Genomic DNA, 21,817 nt, shown 5'->3' with positions numbered 1-21,817 from the left:
GGATTCGGGGGGGCGGGGTATGTGGACGGTGGGTTAAGTGAATTTTGAGATTTTTTGTATATGAGTTATCTTATAGTTTGAAAATAAAAATATATATTTGATATAATTTTATAAGTGAAATTCGGGAGGATGGAAAGGGTAGAATGTATGCAGATCAGTTTTCGATAGATATTCAATTCAAAAGAGAAGTACATTGAAAAAAGATGGTAAGAAAGGAGAGAACAAAATAACAATTGAAGTAACACGTGATAATCGAATACTACTCCTAAGAGGAGAAGTCAGTTTCAATTAAGATAGAATGTTAGTAGGTGGTTGAGTGTTGTCGATTTGTCGTTTTCAATGAGTTTCAAGTTTGGAAGAGTGATTGTCATAACTAATTTTTCACGTGAATTTAGTTATATATATATATACCTCAACTATCAAATATTATTTTTTAAAATTTTTATTTAGATACTACTTTACTCAAATAATAGATTTTTATGTCCAAATGTCTACCTAATCGTCAATGGACTAAAATGTGTATTTTTTACATTCACAAAGTAAATATGTGATATTAAGATTATTTTTAAAAATTACATTATCTTAAAAAATATTGAGTGATATAAAACATAATATTTACATCAGTAATGGAATGATTTAACACTGAATAAATCATTAATTTGTGAAGTTTTACAGTCTAGTCTCACCTATAGGACTATACTGAGTTTAATGTTATCATAAATGTGCATATTAATTAATTAAAAACTAAATATACTTAACCAAAGAGTACGAAGGCCAAAATCATATTATATATATCTTTGAGGGACTAAAATGCTAATTTTAAGTGAAGGCTTTAATATTAAAAGCTTAATACGCGGTTGGGAAGAATAAAAAGCGATAGAAGGCCACGTTTCGAAAATGGGAAAATGGATTAAGTTAAGCAAACTTGATAATTGATATGGAAAATTATTAACACTATTAAACTTTTGTAAAATAAATAGAAAATTTAATTTAAAGAATACTTTAAATCACATGTGTTTGGATAAATATTTTGGTTAAAATTAGAAAAGGAAAATTGAAATTAAAGTTGAAATAGCATGTGTGTTTGATACGAAGGAAACTATTTTCTTGAGCAATCAGTGAGTTTTTAATTTATTTATTTTAATGTATAGTAAAAAGTAAAAAGATAGTATTATATTTTTTTAGTGTATAGTAGATAGTACTTGTACATTTTTCTAAATTGTTTGTGTTGGATTTTTAAGAGGTGTGAATGGGTATTTTCCTGAAAAGACAGCTGGAGAAAGGATGTAATTTGAATAACACCTTTTCACCGTGAATAAGTTGTGAATTTTTTGATAAGATATAATAACAATATTCACACTATGATTTGTCGGTTATAAATATTTGTCAATTTCCTCGGATTGAAAGAATGCAATTTTAACACCTTTTCACTTTGAATAGATATGACTTATCTGATAAAGCATAATAACACATGTTCACACTAAGCTTTATTGGATATAAATACAAGTTCATTTCCTCAAATTTTTACTTACGAAACATCTAAAATACTCTCTTCTTCTACATACTACTTTTTGCATTAAGCAATAAGTTCTAAGTGCGATTTGACTGGTCTTCTGAATTTGTTGAACATTGGTGTTTCAATTACCGCTATATATGTGATGGTAATCCGCTCTATTTTGGGAGAAAATAATCATATACTTCGAATACTGAAAGAGAATTAAGTTCTTTAAGAACACACTATGAATTCTGAGTTCAAATTAATTTTTGTTTTCTTCTCCATTTATGTTCACTTAGTTTTTGTTTTTCAGGATATATTATCAAATACAAGGAACTACTAACCTTTTGTATATATACATTTCACTTAATCACGAATGATTTATATGTATTTTCATCTTATTAATAATTTAATCACGTTAAATAACTTGCAAATAACGCCCGATGATAATCCCCATTAACTTTTTACACCAAAAAGGAGTAAAAACACATTAACATTGGATTAAATAGGTTAAAAGTGATTTATATCTCAACATTTCTTCTTGTTAATTACCAAAGTATTGTTCTTCCTTCTTGTAAGATGTGAGCCAAGTTTTTGAAGAAATTATTGACAGATTAAACAATTGATCGTCTTTTGCACGCCTCCGTTACTTTTGAGAGGTATAAGCTCCATAAAAATTGTTTACGTGAAACTAGGTAATGAAGGTTAGAATTCTAGCCTATTCAGAGTAGTATCTCACTTATGACTCGAGCCCCCCTCGAAAGTAGGCCTTCTTCGCCTTACACTCAATCGACAAGTGAAGGGGTGTGTTGAAAGCCACCTAAGAAATAGTGAAGTTTCAAAATAGGGTCTTCCCGTCCAGGTGCAGGTCAAAAATTCCACTAATGGTGTTCACTATTCCACTAATGGTGTTCACTATTCAAGTCAAATTGTTGACCCTTCTCATTTAGAAATATTATAAAGTATATAGAAAATTATACTATTTATTCAAGTCAAATTACTTTTTATGCACATTAAATCTTGAACACCATTAGTGGAATTTTTGGCTTCGCCATTTTCGGGATATGCTCCATGGATAGTGAAATCCTGAACGACTTTCTACTATTATCCTTACAGAAAGATAGAATATACTTCAAACTCGTCTATAATAACAATATACCAATGTAATCACACAAATGGGGTATGGGGAAGGTAGAGTGAATGCAAACCTTACCCCTACCTTAGGAAGTAGAGAGATTGTTTCCAACAGACCCTTGGCTCAAGGAAAAGCTATTCAAAGCCGTTCGGAAAAAGAAATGAAAGAAGTGGATAAGTCATGGCAAAATACTATAGAGAGCATGACAAAGCAATCTAAAAAAAAGGAGCAATAACTACAACAAAATACTACAATAATCGAAGTACAATAAACAACAAATAGTAACAGAAATCTACGGACAAGAAACTTTAGCTAACTAGTTAGTACGGAAAAACGAATCAACGCTCAACCATCTACTAACCTTCTACCATAATTCATTTCCTCCTATCTAAGGTCATGTCCACAATAAGCTGAAATTGTGTCATGTCACGTCAAATAACCTCTCGTCAATACTTCAGACTCGACTACCACAAGAAATCATGAATCAGAATGTATGGTCTCACTCTCAGAATTATGTTACATTTTATACACATTTCTACTGGTTTCCTACAATCAGGAGCTATACAATACTTCAAAGATTTACAGTTGCTAATGTACACTCGGGTAATAATGTATATATACGAACATACTACTTGACGTCTTCGTTCTAAAGTCACTTGTGTATACAAGAGTCCTATCACTTTTCCTTCTTTTCTTGGTTTCTCTAGTTTCCTTTTTGGCTTGATATCGTCATGAACATTTAGACCCTTTGCACCGAAAGTACGGTGGAGGTTGGTTGAAGATGATGTTATGCAGCATTCAAACCAGTCCTGAAGTGAATGAATTAGAAAATAAGGAAATGAGAGACTCTACCTTGAACTATCCACAGCAATCACTAGTTTTTCTCTATCTGAACGATGTTGAATGTTGATCTCCACTCTTGTATAGCAAGTCGCAATGTGTGGTTTGGCGTGACCAGCTTGTGCTGTAGTCTCTGTTTTGTCATGGGAGATACACTGTATCTGTCGAGCCATAACTTTATTGCTCTATGCTCATACGTATAGCCATCAGCTGCTATCTGTGGATCTTCCATTACTTCCTGCAAAGATGTTGCATGATAACAAGAGCAGAAAGCAGAATGAGATGCATGCACAAAAAATGCACTAGAAATGACTAGGTCATCTCCAGTTCTCACCTGAAGGATCGGGCATAAGTATGGAATAGGTGCCTGGATAAGGTTATTCTCTTCATTGCTATGCATGTCAGCATATTCAGCAAGTCTTTTCAGAAGTGGAAGAACTTCAGTATCGAGGTCAGGTCTCTCTCGGCATCTAAGCATGCAGCATTTTAGCGCCATCCTAGCTAGCTCCTCTACTTCAATCAATGGCCAATCAGGAACTGAGTTATCAAGTATATCCACCAATGAATTACAATTTATAGCATTCTCAAATTTCATTATAAGGCCATTAGGACGACGAGCAGCCAGTAATTGAAGTATTATTATTCCAAAAGCATACAGATCAGATTTTGGTCGGAGTGTGCCAGTTCTTTGATACTCTGGATCCATGTAACCAAGGGTGCCAGCAAGAACAGAGTTCCTGTATTCTGTAACATTTTCTGGTACAACATCTGATATAATCTTTGCTAGACCTACATCTCCTATTTTGCTCACAAAATTTTTGTCCAACAATATATTTCCTGGTTTCAGATCTCGATGAATAACAGGCTCAGGCTTTGAGTTGTGTAGGAATGCAAGAGCACATGCCACTTCAAAAAGTATCCTGAATCGAGAAAACCAGGTTAATGGTTTGCTGTTCCGTTCCAAAATGTAATCTTCAAGGTTTCCATTCTCCATATACTCATAAGCAAGGCAACCATTTTCAGGACAGGCTCCAAGCAGTAAAACAATGTGTGGGTGATGTAACTGGCTAAGAACCTCCACCTACAAATGATTACTATTACATCAACAGAAGTTGAAGATATCTGCTATAAACGACTACAATTAGATTTGGGACTAACCATATCTGGTAAACAATCCATAAATTCCTGACACAAATAATTGTGCACAAGATCTAATACATGATGTAAGCTGAGGAGTGTTTCTCAGGAAAAAAGTGCAAGGCATGTAAGGTGTGAAGTTGGAAGTTTTGTTATGTGTTAACAATGATACTGCAAAAGTGTTTGAAACTATAAACTACAGCACCTAGAAATATAAGAGGGGATTGTTCCTCTCTTATTAATTGATATGGTAAACTCCATCCCCCTACCAAAGAGTCAATAATGGCCCTTTTTTCACTTTCCTCCCTGGTGACTCGAACCTCAAAACTCTTGGTTGAGAAGGTGAAGGGGTCTTTCCACTACACTATGCGTAACTTTTCAGTAAAAGGAGGCATGTCTAAAATTGCGTAACTTGAAATGAAAGAGGAAACAGCAAAAGCTTGAAGAAACACCTCTTTTAGAAATTCCTCTTTCTTTTCTGATGCATCAGAATGAAGAACTTTGATGGCAACAGGGGTGTGCTCAAGATCGCCTTTGTAAACTTTCCCGTATGCCCCTTCACCAATCATCTTAGACTCGGAAAAGTAATCAGTTGCAACCTCAATCTCTCCTCTAGTAAACCTTCTATATCTGCCATCAGATGATAATAGTGCATCAACAATTCTCTTTTTCTCCAAAGACTGCTGAAGAGCCTTCAACCCTGCTATCTGCCTCTCATAGACCTCTTTGGAAAGCAATTTTCTTGCTATCTCAACCTCCTTCTCAGCTTCCATATGCTTCTCCTTTTCTTCAGCAGCAATTTTCCTTAGATTTTCTTCTCTTTTCTTGGCGGCATTCACTTTTCCAGACTCTTCAAGGTATTGCGAAGAAAATAACTGGACCTGAAAGACGATGTGTGAGGTAATGTCAGATCTTGCTTGTAGAAGTGGACAGGTTCATGATGCGAGGCATCAGTATCTTATCAACTGGAGTTACCGTATCTCACTAATGTTGTAAAGCTATTAACACTGACATGGAACTAAGATAGATTATCGAGATCCTGATTCTAATCAGTAGCATATATTTGTTGTTTCCAGTATGTAAGACGAGCACTTCATGATTACCATATGATTTGAGGTAAAGTCGGAAGAGCTTTACCTTGTTCCGGGCATGGGTCAGGTCCTCACATGCTTGATTGTACATTGCTAAAGTATCCTGTAATTCTAGGTGCAACCTCTCCACTTCGTCCTGAATGTCTAACTGCGCATAAACAGAAATGACATGATAAAAGCACCACATCAACATCAACATATATATATAGATTTAATTATTCTAAATAATGTTATACTTTCAAATGACATTTTTTAAATATAAACGAATAAAAGTTTTACAAGGAACTTGAAGAAACGCATTAGAGAAAAGTTATCAGGTCACCTGCTCTGAGTAAGTGGAAGAATGACATCCCTTGATTGCCTCCAGACCTGTGGTCACATCTTCCAGATTTCGATTAGTTCTGTGTTGAGGACTGACATAACTAGAAGAGTTCCCATGGACAAATTCTAGAGAATTCAGATGGCTAGCTGCAACCGATGATGATCTGTTATGGAAAACACTTCCTGCGGAGACGGAAGATGCACTGGATTGTTGTTTATTGATCGTACGAAGGTCACCTTCTGTTTCAAAGTATACAAGCACTTTTTAGAAGTCAGAAACTGCTATTCTTGAACGGCAGAAGAGAGAGAACTTCAGAAAGTAAGATAAACGATTGAGAGACCAAAAGATTTTCAATATACCAGCGGCCAACAAGGGATTTAACGAATTTGTCATAAGCTTATTTGAGGACACCACATAAACATCACAACAGTCTGGAGCATGCTTGAGGATAATTGATGGCACGCTTGATCCCTTCAGCTTCCTAGTAAAAATTGATCTAAGGTTTAGCACAACTAGCGACTGGAGATCAGACATCCCCACCAAATCATGAAAAATTACTTTCTTCTAACAAAAAAATCATCAGAAAAGGTCAAGTTGCAGCCAGAGATTATAGAACCTGGTATTCTCAAAATAAAATATGATTGCTAAATGGACATTAAGCGACATTTAGAATAAAGATGAACTACAATTTGGGTAACTCTTGATAAAATTTAATATTAGAAGAACAAGCCCTTGATATTATTACCAGTATAAAGCTCCAATCAACAAATATACAACTTTCTTTCAACCCGGTGCACTAAAGCTCCAGCTATGTGCGGGGTCCGGTGAGGACCGGACCGCAAGGGTCTATTGTACCAACCTTACCCTGCTTTTATGCAAGAGGCTGTTTTCACGGTTTGAACCTCTGAACTCCTGGTTACATGGCTGGAACTTTACAGGTTACGCCAAGGCGCTCCCTTCTTAATCAACATATATTATGAGTGAATACTGATAAACCAAAATCCAAAGTCATCTTGACCCACATACCTAGCAAAGTAACTGGGGGAGAAAGAGCCCAAGACTAAACTTTTAATCCCAGAGTCATTTGCATATTTTAGGAGCACTGTTGCAGGATTATTCCCTTCCAGCACCAAAGTCTCAACCTACAGGAAGTTCAGACATAAATACACTTGAAAATTTAACTTACTTCAACAAACCAAAACATAAAGGAGGAGAACTTTTTATTTGAGGAAGAGAAAATCTTACATTTTTCCTTTTGCATAACATCTTAAATGGGATAAAGATTTCTTCACATTTAGCCCTCTTATCACCCGTATATAGTTTCACCACACTGGCCTCAAGTCCATCAACAGGAATATACTCTCCTGCTATAATATTGATCAGACATAGACATTATTACCAAACAGACAAAACAAAACTTGTACATTCAAACTAAAAACTAGTACTGGGAAAGAGGAATTCAGCCTCAACTACCTCACACAAATCCAATCAACCAGCTCACTTTCATGAAAAAGCAAAGCAATTCAAAGGTAATATATTTCTCCATGAACAATTAAGAAGTACAAATTTTTTTGAATTTCCTTCCCAACACACTAATCAATCTATCAATCAATCAACTAACCTCAATCCACAATTAGTTGGGATCTGCAATATGAATCCTATATCCATTCCGCTCTTTTCAGCGCGATAGTGATAAATACTTTGGTCTGATTTTAAGGAAAATTAGGAGTTCTATTTACCCGTTTAGACTTTCTTTTTTTTTTGTTGCTTTTTTCAAGTTTTGTTTTTTCAAAAACCTTTGTTGTTATAAATTGTGTTATTTTTCACTCCAAACTTTTTTTGATAACCATGACGTACGGGCCGGCTTGTGCACAACTCGACTACCATCCCTGCCACCAGCAACAGGAACCAGATAACTTCGTCTGAAATCACCTAAGCATATATCTGAACCGACTTCATTGACCACTAGTCCACATGCAGCCACTACTTCTCCTAGCATTAGTATGAGTTCGTTAACGAATTCCACGATAATAAGAAATCAAAATTAATCATTCTCCTCTTCAATTCTCAATGAACAACATGATTTTGACCTATCATTTGTTCAATTTGGAAGCTGATTTTTCACTCAAAACTTGGAAAAAAAGCTTTTTAAAAAATTTCTCTTCATGAAAATTTTAAAACATTTTACCAAGTGAAATGCATGTACATGTTTCTCACAATATACTATAATACAAACATGAAATTTTCAAAATAAAAGCATTACGCAAGAGAATTTACATGGAGTTGGAATTGTAGTTATTGTAGGCATAACATGAACTAAAACAAATCGATTCGCTTTAGGCAACAGTTTCTCCACAGCCCACTTCACCGCACGTTGACTCCCACTCCCTTCGTCACTCTTAACAGCTACCGCCACCGTTAAATTCGCCGGCGCCGGCGCCGGAGAAACACCAGTATCTCCGTCAACCTTCACTTTCATTTTTTTTCGAAACAGAGAAGAGTGAGAAGAAAAATAATTTTTGGAGACTTTAGGGGTCAATTTTCAGTTATTTAAAAGTTTGATATTTGGGCCATAAGAAGACCGGGTCGGCCCAAAAGACGTGCAATGGTCGGTTAGATGATTCTGGGCCCACTTGGACTATTTGGATTGTTTAGAATTTTTCCTCTATTTTTTAAAATTATTTTTATAAAATCATTTCATTGTCAACCAATAAAAAAAGGACCTTAATATTTTTAGTCAGTCGGCTTGAAAAAAAAATCTCACATGTAATCGTTGTATTTGAGTCAAAGGTCCTTTGAAAACAATCTTTTTACCTTTTTGAGGTAGGAGTAAGATTAGCGTACACTCTATTTCTCTCCACTCCCCAGATCCTACTTATGAAATTTTACTGAGTATATTATTGTTGTTGTAATAGATATTCCATGTATACACATTGAGTGAGAACAAGTTATATAGTAATTATATTGATCATGAAAAATTGTGAAAAATAAAATATTTTTTGTTGCTGGTTTTGTGAGGATGCAGTATTATGGCGTAAAAAAACATTTAAAATAATGAATGGATGCATTTAATATTATGGTATCGCAATCGATAAAGTGGAAATAAAAGAATGTCAAAATTTAAGTTGTTTGATATAGGATACAACTACATATATACAAGTATGACATAAATAGTTGATGTTCGCACAAATTAATTAACTTGATCACAATATGTATAGTGGAAGAGATTCTTGTTCTAGCACATATAGTTGTTTGAACATTAAGTATATGTCAAATGAAAGAAGAGAGGATATACTTTGGATACCTTAACTTGATTCGTTGATTACTTATTTAGTTGATTGATTCTTAAAGAGATAAACATACAAACAATGATAAAAATTGATTTTTGCTTTCATTTTCTAGTAGTTTAATTACACTTGAACTTAAAAACAATTTTCTAATCTTAACCGCATGAATACAAAATAACGAACTCACCAATTAAAGCACATAAAAAGTGAAATGTTTTTCCTTAATTTATATTTCTCATCATTGACTTTGAGACCAACTAGTTCAAGGAGAAGATATCATATATATTAGTGTCCAACATATATAAATAATAACAATAGTGAATTAAAATAATTTGTGAAAAGAAATGGAAAATGCTTCTTTTAAATTGTTTAAATAAACTTTTTTTAAAAAATTAAAAGAATGTTTCAAACTTGAACAGCTCACATTCATGCACTATTAATTAACTTTTATATACATTGTATTGAGAGCATAAAATAATTACTCCTATTACACTAGCAAATTATCTAAAAGAAAAGGAATAAGGCACAAGGACCTCCCTAAACTATGACCGAAATCTCAGAGACACATCTTAACTAATTTAAGGTCCTATGAACCCATTTTTTTTTAATTTTGTACACCTTTTTGGCTTACGTGACATTCAAACATCTCTCACGCGCCTCAACTATGCGGAATCACGTAGTGTGCCACATAAGTCAAAGGTGTACAAAATTACCAAAAAAAATGAGTTCGGGAGGCTAATAGGACATTAGTTTAGTTAAGGTGTATCTCTGAGATTTCGGCCATAGTCTAGGGGTACTTGTGCCTTATTCCAAAAGAAAATTACAGATAATATCAATTCATCATAAGTGAAAACAATAAAAATAAAGCAGGTAATTTATGACAAATTAAAAAAACTGGCAATATTATAAAATTTATATATACTGGCAATGTATATAAATTGGATCAATACATGATCTTGGACAAAAAAGAAGCAGATACAAAAACTGAAACTGTGCAACTTATTCAAGCATATTAACCTAGTGAAAATGTTATATACAAGGCCTCGAGAGACCGCGATTTCTGTTATGAATCTGAAGTAATGAGGCCTCTGATTCAACAACTATTGTAGGAGGAATTTACTCTAAAAAGTAAGATAAGTTCTTATCAATGTTGCACCAGTAGGATCAGATAAAAGATGTCTGATTAAGCCTCTTCTCATGTCATTTGGTGCAATAATAAACATGTAGAAGGCAAATAACATGAGGTCTGCTGAAGAAAGACTTGAACCAAGAAATCCCTGCCACATCCTGAAAGAATAACGTTTCTCGTTACTGAAAGATGTAACTTATATACACTGACAGTATAAAGATTTTTTACGCTATCAACCTATGTTTACCTATTGAAGGATGTTACCTTCCTTATTTTCTATGTTACTAATCTTAACTTATTATGAACGATTACATGTAGTGTTTTCTCGTTAGTACTAAGATTACAACAGTCTCACTATTCAATTGAAGTGTCTTTTAAATTCGAAAAAGGTTTAACTTATATACACGGATAGTCTTAAAAGGATTTATTATGGTAGAAGTATATCTTAACCTGTTGTAGGATGTTACCTTCCTTATTTTTGATGTTACTGATTTCTAATTAGTCATTAGTACTGAAATTACAACATTCTCACTATTCAAACCGAAAGTGTCTTTTGTATTTGAAAAAGATTTAACTTATATACACTAATAATCGTATAAGGGTATTTTAACCTGTTGTAGAATGTTGCCTTTTTTATTTTCGATGTTTTTTATCCAACTTATAATTAACGGTTACATGTAGTTATCTTTCAAGTGACCAGATTTCATTAGTACTGAAATTACAATATTCTCATTATTCAAAACAAAAGTGTCTTATGTATTCGAAAAGGATTTAGCTTATATACACCGACAGACTAAAGAATTTTTACATTAGCAAAGTATTTTAACATGTTATAGGATGTTACCTTCTTTATTTTCTATGTTACTGATCCAACTTATTATGAACTAGTAAAATTACCCGCGCTTCGCCGGGAATTTAATATCACGGAATTTATAAAATAATACTTAAAACCTATCAGTCATTAAAGTTAAAACACTATATTATCTTACATACAAGATTACGTAATAACAAACATTAATAATGTAAAGGAAAATGAAAATTATAGCATCTTATCATTTATCGTTAATAAAATAAGCATAAATTAATGACTGTAAAAATGCATACAAGGATCTGTAACATAAGCAATGGTGTTAGTGAGCCACTCAACAGGAGCAAAGTACACGAATATTTAATTGTGAAGAAGAAGAGTAGGAGGGGAGGAGGAGAAGAAAAAGAAGAATTTTTGTTGTTTTAAAATGAGAGGAAATCCCTCTATTTATAGAGAACAAAGGGTAGTGTGACCAAATGTTAATTGTGCTTTATCGGAAAGGTTACAACTATTTGGAAAAGTTGCAATCCTTCGAAAAGGTCACAACCTTTCATAAAAGTCACAACTCTTCGTTAAAGTCGCAACTTTTCATAAAAGTCACAACTTTTCATGAAAGGGGAATGATAGTTTTGGAAATAAATAAATTAAAAGGGAATCCTGGTTTGTGGTGGCGCCACGTAGGCGGGCCTAGGATTCTCTTATATATATATATATATATATGATATATGATATGATGGTTACATGTAATTATCTTTCAAGTGACATGATTTCTCATTAGTACTGAAATTACAATATTCTCACTATTTAAAACGGAAGTGTCTTATGTATTTGAAAAGGATTTAACTTATATATATTGTCTAACGAATTTATACACTATCAAAGTACTTCAACATGTTGTAAGATGTTGCCCGCCTCATTTTCGATGTTACTGATTCCACTTTATGAATGGTTACATGTAGTTATCTTTTATCTGATCTAATTTGTGTAGAAGTGTTAGTGTATGGAATTTAAACTCATTCAAAAATGATGTCATATCATCAAAGATAATGGGGTGAAGAAGCAAGATCAAGCCATACCATTTTGGCACACGGAAGAACGCGCGGAAAAATGACCTTATCCCCTCAATATCCAGCTGCAATATCAGAGCCAGTCCAAATAGGAAAAACGATCTTTGTCGTTTTCGTTCTTGTGGCCAAAGAGTGTTCCAAGCTGATAAAAGATGAATACTTGCTTAGTTCAAAAAGGTCAGAATCTATGTTGCTCGGACTCTCCACAAATGTCGTTAACCGTGTCGGATTCACCAAAAATGCACTACTTTTGGAGGATCCGACACACGCCCAGCAACATTTTTGAAGAGTCCGAGCAACATAGGTTGAAATGAAATCAATGCAATCAAGAAAGGCAGAAATGTATTTCATGTACCTTGAGTTGAAATACTCGGGGTACTTGAACTAGTAAGCATATTCTTGCTATGATTTTGTCGTAATATATTTGCAAGCACGAAGGCGCATTTTGGAGCTTCAGACAGTGATCTGACGACTGAATAACCTGTTTATGCAGTAAAAGTTTCAGAAAGCATTGCATATAAAGGATACCATATTAGGGTCATGAGTTCGAGCTGTGGAATTAGCCTCTTGCAAAAATGCAGTGTAAGGCTGCGTACAGTAGACCCCTGTGGTCCAACCCTTCCCCAGACCCCGCACATAACGAGAGCTTAGTGTACCGGGATGCCCTTTTTTAATATCAAGAGTAATGTATTTTCTTCTCGTATTACCTGTGGCTGGATGAACCATGCTAGCAGCAGCACCAAATGCAAGTGTTTTTTGTTCTGTATTTGGCAAAGATCCTCCAACTGGTATGTAAGACCATTCCTACATATAATTTCGCTAACGTCATTGGTTGTCATCTTTAGACTTGAAAACAAAAACTGCACGTTAAGAAAGGCGGATTGGATTACCTCCTCGTAAATTTCTTTAATTCTTACACCGAGGGTGTTCAATCGTAACATCAGTTTTTTCTTTAACAGATCGAATGGCATTGCATCTTTTGAAGCCAAACAAGTTTCCTGCAGATAGATACTTATATTAGTCACACATAACCAAGTTTAGTAATGTGTGGAGCATAATAACAAAAACTAGTTGACATAATATCAGAAACTAACCTCGAAAAAGACTCGTGTTGGAGACATGGGCATGGCATAGAGAAATGTTGGATATTTAGCTTCTAAAGATTGAGCGTCGTGTCTGACATAGTCTCTATAATCCATGAAAACCATCAGGCTCGGGTCAAATGGATTGTTATCGACCTAAAATTCGTAAAACAACAAACACCATACAATTACAAAACCAGCCAAGCTTAGATGTCATAATATAGCAGTTGCCTTTTTATCTGATGAGTAGGAAGTCCGATTCTAAGTTAGCAATAGAAACAGAATAGCCATATTGAATGCATATATCCGAGACGAACACCAATCTATTAAATCAAGTAAGGATAGACCAAGAAAAGGAAAAATGAAACAATTTGCTCACATAAACTTATAAAGATAAGTATTTCGGGTGCACAACATGCAAAAACTTCAGAATTACTCTATGTTAGATGACTTTTCTCTACCTCAACTTCCACTCCATAAGCTGTTTGAACAGAAACTCTAGGACCTCCCAACTCATACTGCAAGAATTTCCCCGAGGCTGCTCCCGATGCAACAGTCACAAACCTGTTATCGTAAGTTTGTTTCAAAATGAGGAAGCAGTCAAATGTCAAGTCTAAAAAGTGACAAAACTATACCTGCAGGGAATCACAACATCACCCTCGCACTCTACAAGACTGTGGCCATTTGTGGCCTCAACAATCCTATCCACTTTCGAGTTTAGATACAAAACACCTGCCTCCACACACCTAGGAAGATTAATGTGAATTACACCTTTAAGGAAACTAAAATGATGAAACATTTTGTAAAGAATAAATTAACGACTCAACTCGTATGACATGAGGAACAAGTTAAGTGAATTTAACCTTTTGAGTAACTCCTCATGCAGTAAATGGCGACTAACTCTTCCATAGGCACGGCCAATAAGAATAGGATCATCATCATCAAGATATACAATGGTATCCCGCCAAACATGTTCAATGCAGGCTTGAAGACCAAGATCTGAAAAAAGAAAATATAAACATCATTTGAAAGACTAATCGAGCATCAGAAACCTCAAAACAAATAATGACAGATCCTGTGTTCATGCATGTAATTAAAATAAAGTGAATCTTCTACTATCATCATCTTAATTCTATTCAATTTTCACTAAGCCAAGGTTAGTTATTTCCCGATATCCCCAAGTCTTCCTATCGTTGGACCGTTGATATCCCATGACTTGCTTTTGAGACACTTCTGGAACTTTCTGTTATTCCTTGATCCATTTACTCATTTGGTTCTTGAAGAGAAATATGATAAAGTTTTCGACTCTTTGAACTACTAAAATAAACCACATATTCAAATTTCCCCTTGCATACACATTTTCTTGTGATTACCATCATACTTTGTATTCTATGACCCTTCTTAATATTTACTATTAATGAAAGTTAACCGCGAGGGATCTAATCATTTTAAATTAGATTAAGATAAATGATCATATTGTCTGAGAAATTAACAATCACTAGGAATCTCAAGTAGACAAATTGCTAAAAGGGAGAATGTAAGTCCAATGTGCTTCAAGAAATCCCTTAGTAATAAGCCTTCATGCAGAAGTCTGATTAAGGTCCGGAAAAATTAAGATATCCTGTTTCATGAAAGGATATGTAGACACGAAAAGACTCTTTGTGAAAATATAATAAAGATTACAACCTTTGAACTCATCCTCCCATACGCCATAGTTATTTGTGAAAGGAAGATCAGGCCCAACGAGCCCCACGTTCAACCCCAATTTAGCAGACTCCGCGGCAAGAGCAAGACCAGCAGGACCACAGCCAATAACCACTAAATCCAGTACAGTTTGTCCAGCTGATATTTGTTGCAACTGCAAGCTGAGATAGTATGATGAACAAAGCAAAAGTGTTTGCTACAGTATAACACAACAACAACATACACAGTGTAATCCCACAAGTGGGTCTAAGTAGGGTAGCAAGTACGCAGACCTTATCCCTGCCTTTGTAAGGTAGAGAGGTTGTTTCCAAAAGAGCCCGATAGGAACTGAAGTTTTATATTGGATAAAAGAGATTGAAAATACAAAGAGAGACACAAGCAGGGGCAGAGCTAGCTTAGGCCCAGGGGGTCATCCAAACCCCCCTTCAGTCGAAAATTACACTATTTAAACATGGTTAAAATTATACTTTGTGTATATAATGTAGATGTTGAACCTCATTCGACTAGCTGTATGTTTACTTATTCATATTTTAAACCCCTAAGTGAAAATCCTAGCTCCGCCACTAGACACAAGTATCTCATATCTCCGTAATAATCTCTTTACATATAAAAGATATATTACAACATACCTACACATCACATGATCTTTTATTTATATAATAGCTAACTATAACTACTTCATAACCATTTAGGATAAAGACACATAACTTCTAGTAACCATAAGGAACTTCCAAGTAACTCCTTATAACGGTAAGAAACTGATCAATCCTCCATATGTGAAAATTCCAGGAATTTGAGAAGATGTGGATCACTATCTTCTCCTATCTTTCTTCGCTTCTTCCTCCTCAAATAACTATGGAATATACATGGCTTATCAGACCCTTGGCTCAAAAGGGAAGAATCCGATAGGACAACAAAGTAGCAAGATACAAAACAAATGCAGCAACATATAGCAATACACACTACAACAAAAACAGTTTTTAACAGCGATAAATATGTACATTAACAAAGAGTGCTAAAGTCTTTACCGTCATTAGTTAATTATCATTAGATCTGGTGTCATTATAGCCTTTAGAGACATTTACAAAGAGTGTTAATTGCCACTAAAAATACATATTTAACAACAACTAAGCTATTGCTCGTTAATTAACTACAGCTAAAGATCATTTTTGGTCTAGTGACACATCAAAGAATAAGAAACTACGCAATAACTAAGAGATACTACTAAAAGGATAAGAATGTCACTCCCTCTAAGGTCATGTCCTCGGTAAGCTAAGTCAAACGACTACTATATAACTTCAAATTATTTACATAAGGGGATCAAGAAAATCAATCACCTCATCAGAAAGCTTAGACTGCTGATCCATATCTTTTTTCTGCTGCATTTGAACAAAAACAAGTTGCGAACCACCGGCTTTTATATAATCTTCTTCATCAGCAAAATCTTCTTTATCAACTACACAACTCTCACTTCCACTACTACTATTACATTTCACTTTCATACTACTCATAGGCCAAAAAGATTGTTTTTTTCTTGGCATAATTCTCCTCCCAACTAATGGTTTCAATCTCGGACGCGTAAAAACCGCCATTGCTCCAACATTTTGAGCTCCAACACACTCCATTTTCAAGTATATCCCCTTTCTCTAGCTTCTTTGTTTTTTTTTTTCTTCAAAAATGTTCAAAATCTGTGATCTTTTTCCATTATTTTGGTTAATTGGATGTTTGAAAATTGAAAAATCTTGAAGAAATTTGCAAGAATTGAAGATTAATTTGATATAGATTTGGGAATTTTGCTGTTTTTTTGGATGGACAAGAGGGGAAAACAGAGAGAATAGTTATATGGATAGGGAGGAGGGAAGTTTTTTGCTGATGTGTACAATTTTTATTTCATGAATGGACACGTGGATGGATTTGATTTGCTGGAGTTATTTCATCTTGACAATAATTCAAGACTTTTTTTTTTCTACACACTATCTTTTGTATTTGATTCTTTGAAGTTTCTCTAGAAAAAAAAAGAAAAAAAAAACTTGTCAACATTGAGTTATTTTCAAACACGTGAATAAATTTCTTTTCGTTATCGTATTATTTGTTGTGGTATTATTTCGTAGCAAGTTTTTTTTTTTTTTTTATTTGTTTTTGTTTTTATTTGAATCAAGGATCTATCAAAAATAATTTATTTATCTTCATAAAATAGGATTACATTGAAAATGTTCTCATTGGTATTGTAGTTACAAGTTCTTTCATAGGTTATGCCAATATAATTAATTGCAAAATTTAATTAGAAATTAAGGAAGTGTTTGGACATGATTTTATTGAAATAAAAAATATTTGAAAGTTCAAAATGTGTTTGGACATTGAAAATTGAGTTCAATTTTTGAAAAAAATTTAAAGGATGTTTTCCATTATTGAAATTCTATATATATCAAAAATATTATTTAAAATATAAAATACTTTCAATTTTATTAAAATTTTATGTAACGATTCTTGAATGTCTGGTAGAATCAATATTTAAATTTATTTAGGTTCCTACTCATTTTAAATTCGATTCAACTTGCTTAAAATTGGTTGACTATATAAGGAATGTTCTTAGTAACATTACACTAAGAGTGAAGGATCAAAAACATAATTAAAATATCTCAATTTATTGTGTGTCATATTTAAATTATCAGGTGTATGAGTTTCTTACATGAACTATCATCAAATGTTTATCAAAACATACATCAACCGTTCGTTATTTAATTTTTCTATATGAAATATCACCATCATTCAAGTAGAAAAATGATTAACTAATAATTGAGATGTGTTTTGATAAACATTTGGTGATAGTTTCAGGTAAGAAAACTCACACATCTAATCGTTCAGTTATAAACTCAAAAAATTGAGATACTTTTACTCTTTAACTAAAGAATATGATGGTTCTTCTATTTCTAATATATTATAAATATTAGAGATGCCTTTAAAAACATTTAACCATCTGTTTATGAATACATCAAATCCAATTTCATTGTTAGCAAAGTAATTTTATTTTTTTTCCTTTCATTTATTACAATAATGCGTTTCATGTCATAAATAAACTCAAACATGTACGAGGAAAAAGATAAATTTTAAAAAAAATTATATAATGTCCTCGACTAAAAACAGACACGTCAACAAACAGATGTCTACTTTTAGAGTTTTAATAATTCAAAATACTAAAAATACCCTTAAGAGCTTCAAACTGAATGCTAACAACCAACAGTCTGCTTGTAGACTTTTATTCATAATAAGTATATATATAAGTAATATATTACATAAAATAATTTTTCAACAGGGTGAAAATTATAGGATGTTTGTACCATATTGGAGAAAATAATTTTTAAGAGGAGGTTGGGGCATTAAATTATTATTTTTAAAGATCTACTCATCATCACCTATAAGTAACAAATTTGTGGAGACAAAATCATTTATTGAATTGCTCCTCCAATTCAACATGGCAATATTGGTTCAATTGAAATTTTCTTTTCTGTTCATTAAAAGTTGTTGAGTTGTCTTCTCTATATTCATGTCTACAGCAAAACACTTTAGTAGGCAAGTCATGTGATTAGGCAGACCGTTTGGTCATGTGTTACCATATCACGATATAGAATTGTGAGATGGAATCAGCGTTTGGACATGCAATTTTACGCTGATTCCATCTCATGAGATGTGATTCCATATTCTCCAAAAAATCATGATATGGAAATTTCATATCAAGATTTGAGATATTTTTAATACAAAAAATTGATCCACAAGTTTATATTTTGTTAAAATAACCCCACATTTATATCTACTAACCATTTATTTCATATGTAAATAAAATTTATAATCACATCATTACTTTTTAAAATTTATTATTCTTACCGACATAAAGTTTACTATTCTCACCGACATTTAGTCACTTTAACTCACATCAACCGATTATTGAGTAATAAATTTGTTCTCTTCGTTTACTCCAACACCTAATTTATTACTTCTACCGTTTTGTATTTATTACACCTCAAAGTAACAATGTTGGTTCGTCTTCTCGGTCACATGATCGAGAAATGCAAGTTCGACGTGAGGAAATTATTCATACTATGTGGGAGGATTATATTAAAGACTAGTACACTACAATTTATGTTCAATTTTTTTTATTAAATTAAAGTTTGATGAATTAAAGGTAGATAAAATAGTTACTTAAGTGGAGAACAAATAGCTTTGTAATAATTTATTATGCGATTTTTATAATTTTTTATTTATTTGGTAAGATTGAATAAACAATTGAGGCTATTTTAATAGTTTTACAACTTGTGAGATTCTTATGTTTTATGAGAAAATATACAACCCAAAAATTCCATATCGCATGTCCAAACAAAACTTCAATTTCATCTCATAATTCCATATTATGATGTCATATCATGATTCCATATCATGATACCATATCGCATGACCAAACAGGTCCTTACAGCCCGTTTGAATTCGCTTAAAAAAAGTAGTTTTTAAGTCAAAAATAAAAGGTCAAACTGAAATGACTTTTAAGTCAAAAAATAAAAAGTAATAAAAAGTAGGGGGAAACCTACTTTTGCTTTTTGACTTATTTTAAGTCATTTTAAGTAATTTTTTACCTTGTCAAACACTTCCTAACTTATTTTAAGTCATTTTTTTTTACTTATTTTAAGTTATTTTTTATATTTGTCAAACATTTTCAGAAGTCAAAAACTAACTTAAAGTAGATTTGATCAACTTTTAAGCCAATCCAAACACCCTCTTATGCCTTCACTTGGAAAATATATATATCATGAACATAAATTTATACAAAGAAAAACATGTAAAGATGAAGTTTTGATAATATGTCATGTGATTAGGCAGACTTATGCCTTCACTTGAAAAAGATATATCAAGAACACAAATTTATACAAAGAAGACACATGTAAAGATGAAGTTTTGATAATATGTCATGTGATTAGGCAGACATATGCCTTCACTTGAAAAATATATATAAAGAACACAAATTTATACGAAAAAGAACACGTAAAGATGAAGTTTTGATAATATGAACAACGGATATAAAATTAAAGGTCTGAAACACGTGTAAAACGTTTTCCTAAAAATAACATTTGTTTCCTCTCCTCTGCAAAGATTGCTTAGGGGTGGGCGTTCGGTTCTTCGGTTTGATTTTTCAATTTTAGAAAAGTGTTCACCATATACCAAATCAAATTAATTCGGTTCAGTTTTTTCTACTTTGATTCGGTTTAGTTCAGTGTTTTTAAATTGACTTTTCAGTGCGAATGAAAAATAAAATGAGGACAAAATCAAAGTATAAGATACTTAAAAAATTAAAATTATGTTAAGGAATGATGTGACTCGCCATGGAAGACTTATTGTGCTAACTAAAAGACTATATTTGTCTTTGTCAAGAACATTATGCCTCCAACTACTTCTCGAGAGAAACAAGGACAAAGACGGGCTTCTTTACATAATGTACATTGATAAAAATATGTTTGGGTTCCTCTTGGAAAATAATATTTGAAGTTAACTATTAAATTGTACATTTGTTGCTACTCTGATTTATTCATAAATGATTTAATTATTAGTTGACTTCTTATTTTTAGTTAAGAGAATGTCCATTATTTTATTTAATATTTTATTTTTAAAATAAAAGTTTGGTTCTGCGGTGCACCGAAGTTCTGAGACCCTTACACAAAACCGAAAAATCGAAATAATTCGATTTGATTTTTCGTATTTATGCCCATCCGTAATTGCTATGAAATTGCACGCAAATAATTTTAGAGGATATGATAAATCTATGAATTTCTGCACTAAGCAAAGAAAAAACTGTTTCCCATGAATATAGCCTATTTTTAATTTTTTTTAAAAATTGAGAAAAAGAACTAAAAGGAAAAATGTAAATCCTCCAAATCATATCATATCATATATATTACTTTACTATAAAAGAAGAGTGAATATTCGACACGTGGCACCAAGATGGCCCACCTACTTTTATATTTGGTTTTTGAAAATGGTCCACCTACTTTTATACACTCCTCTTTCATTATATTTTAATTTTTTCCTTTTTAAATAGTACTAAAAAATAAATTTAAAATATTACAAATTCGATTAACTCTCAAAATTTTACGCGAATTCTATAATTAAGACGAAGGGAATAACATATATTATTTGAAAAATTACATTAATTACTATGTATAATTTCGACACGTGGCACCATGGCCCACCTACTTTTATATTTGGTTTTTGAAAATGGTCCACCTACTTTTATACACTCCTCTTTCATTATATTTTAATTTTTTCCTTTTTAAATAGTACTAAAAAATAAATTTAAAATATTACAAATTCGATTAACTCTCAAAATTTTACGCGAATTCTATAATTAAGACGAAGGGAATAACATATATTATTTGAAAAATTACATTAAGAATACCATAAACCACAATAGTTAACAACTTACAATATTTGAAAAACATATTAACTCTCAAAATTTCACATGTGTCACATAAATTGGGACAAATGGAGTAACATATATTATTTGAAATTACGTTAAGAATATTATTAATCACAACTTAAAGTATTTAAAAATACATAACATATATTATTTGAAAATAATGTAAAAAATATTATAAATCATAATAATTAACAATTTAACGGATATTGTGCCCGTGCTTCCATTTAGAAGTGAGAATGTTTAGGAGCTTAGGGTCAGTC

The 21,817-nt window shown here is 32.7% G+C and overlaps 2 protein-coding genes across 2 annotated transcripts; both read right to left on the bottom strand.

The window, feature by feature from the left end:
- Positions 1-3,095: 3,095 nt before the first annotated feature.
- On the bottom strand, positions 3,096-8,511 carry LOC102606446 (U-box domain-containing protein 34). The gene is made up of 9 exons (XM_015311375.1): positions 8,298-8,511; positions 7,266-7,387; positions 7,047-7,162; positions 6,380-6,501; positions 6,021-6,259; positions 5,745-5,846; positions 5,060-5,488; positions 3,805-4,551; positions 3,096-3,708 (listed from the first exon to the last, which is right to left on the bottom strand). Exons 1-9 carry the CDS (start codon positions 8,497-8,499, stop codon positions 3,505-3,507), a joined length of 2,283 nt encoding a protein of 760 aa, XP_015166861.1. The 5' UTR covers positions 8,500-8,511; the 3' UTR covers positions 3,096-3,504.
- Positions 8,512-10,192: 1,681 nt separating this feature from the next.
- LOC102577922 (lycopene epsilon cyclase, chloroplastic) lies at positions 10,193-17,063 on the bottom strand. The gene is made up of 11 exons (XM_006353482.2): positions 16,435-17,063; positions 15,080-15,251; positions 14,257-14,392; positions 14,029-14,139; positions 13,855-13,957; positions 13,406-13,549; positions 13,202-13,309; positions 13,019-13,115; positions 12,667-12,792; positions 12,321-12,453; positions 10,193-10,594 (listed from the first exon to the last, which is right to left on the bottom strand). Exons 1-11 carry the CDS (start codon positions 16,720-16,722, stop codon positions 10,429-10,431), a joined length of 1,584 nt encoding a protein of 527 aa, XP_006353544.1. The 5' UTR covers positions 16,723-17,063; the 3' UTR covers positions 10,193-10,428.
- Positions 17,064-21,817: the final 4,754 nt, after the last annotated feature.

This window comes from Solanum tuberosum, unplaced genomic scaffold (assembly GCF_000226075.1).
Source record: "Solanum tuberosum cultivar DM 1-3 516 R44 unplaced genomic scaffold, SolTub_3.0 scf00155, whole genome shotgun sequence".
Lineage (NCBI taxonomy): Eukaryota > Viridiplantae > Streptophyta > Magnoliopsida > Solanales > Solanaceae > Solanum > Solanum tuberosum.
The sequence above is the reverse complement of the archived record's forward strand: the minus strand, read 5'-3'. Positions and strand labels throughout refer to the sequence as shown.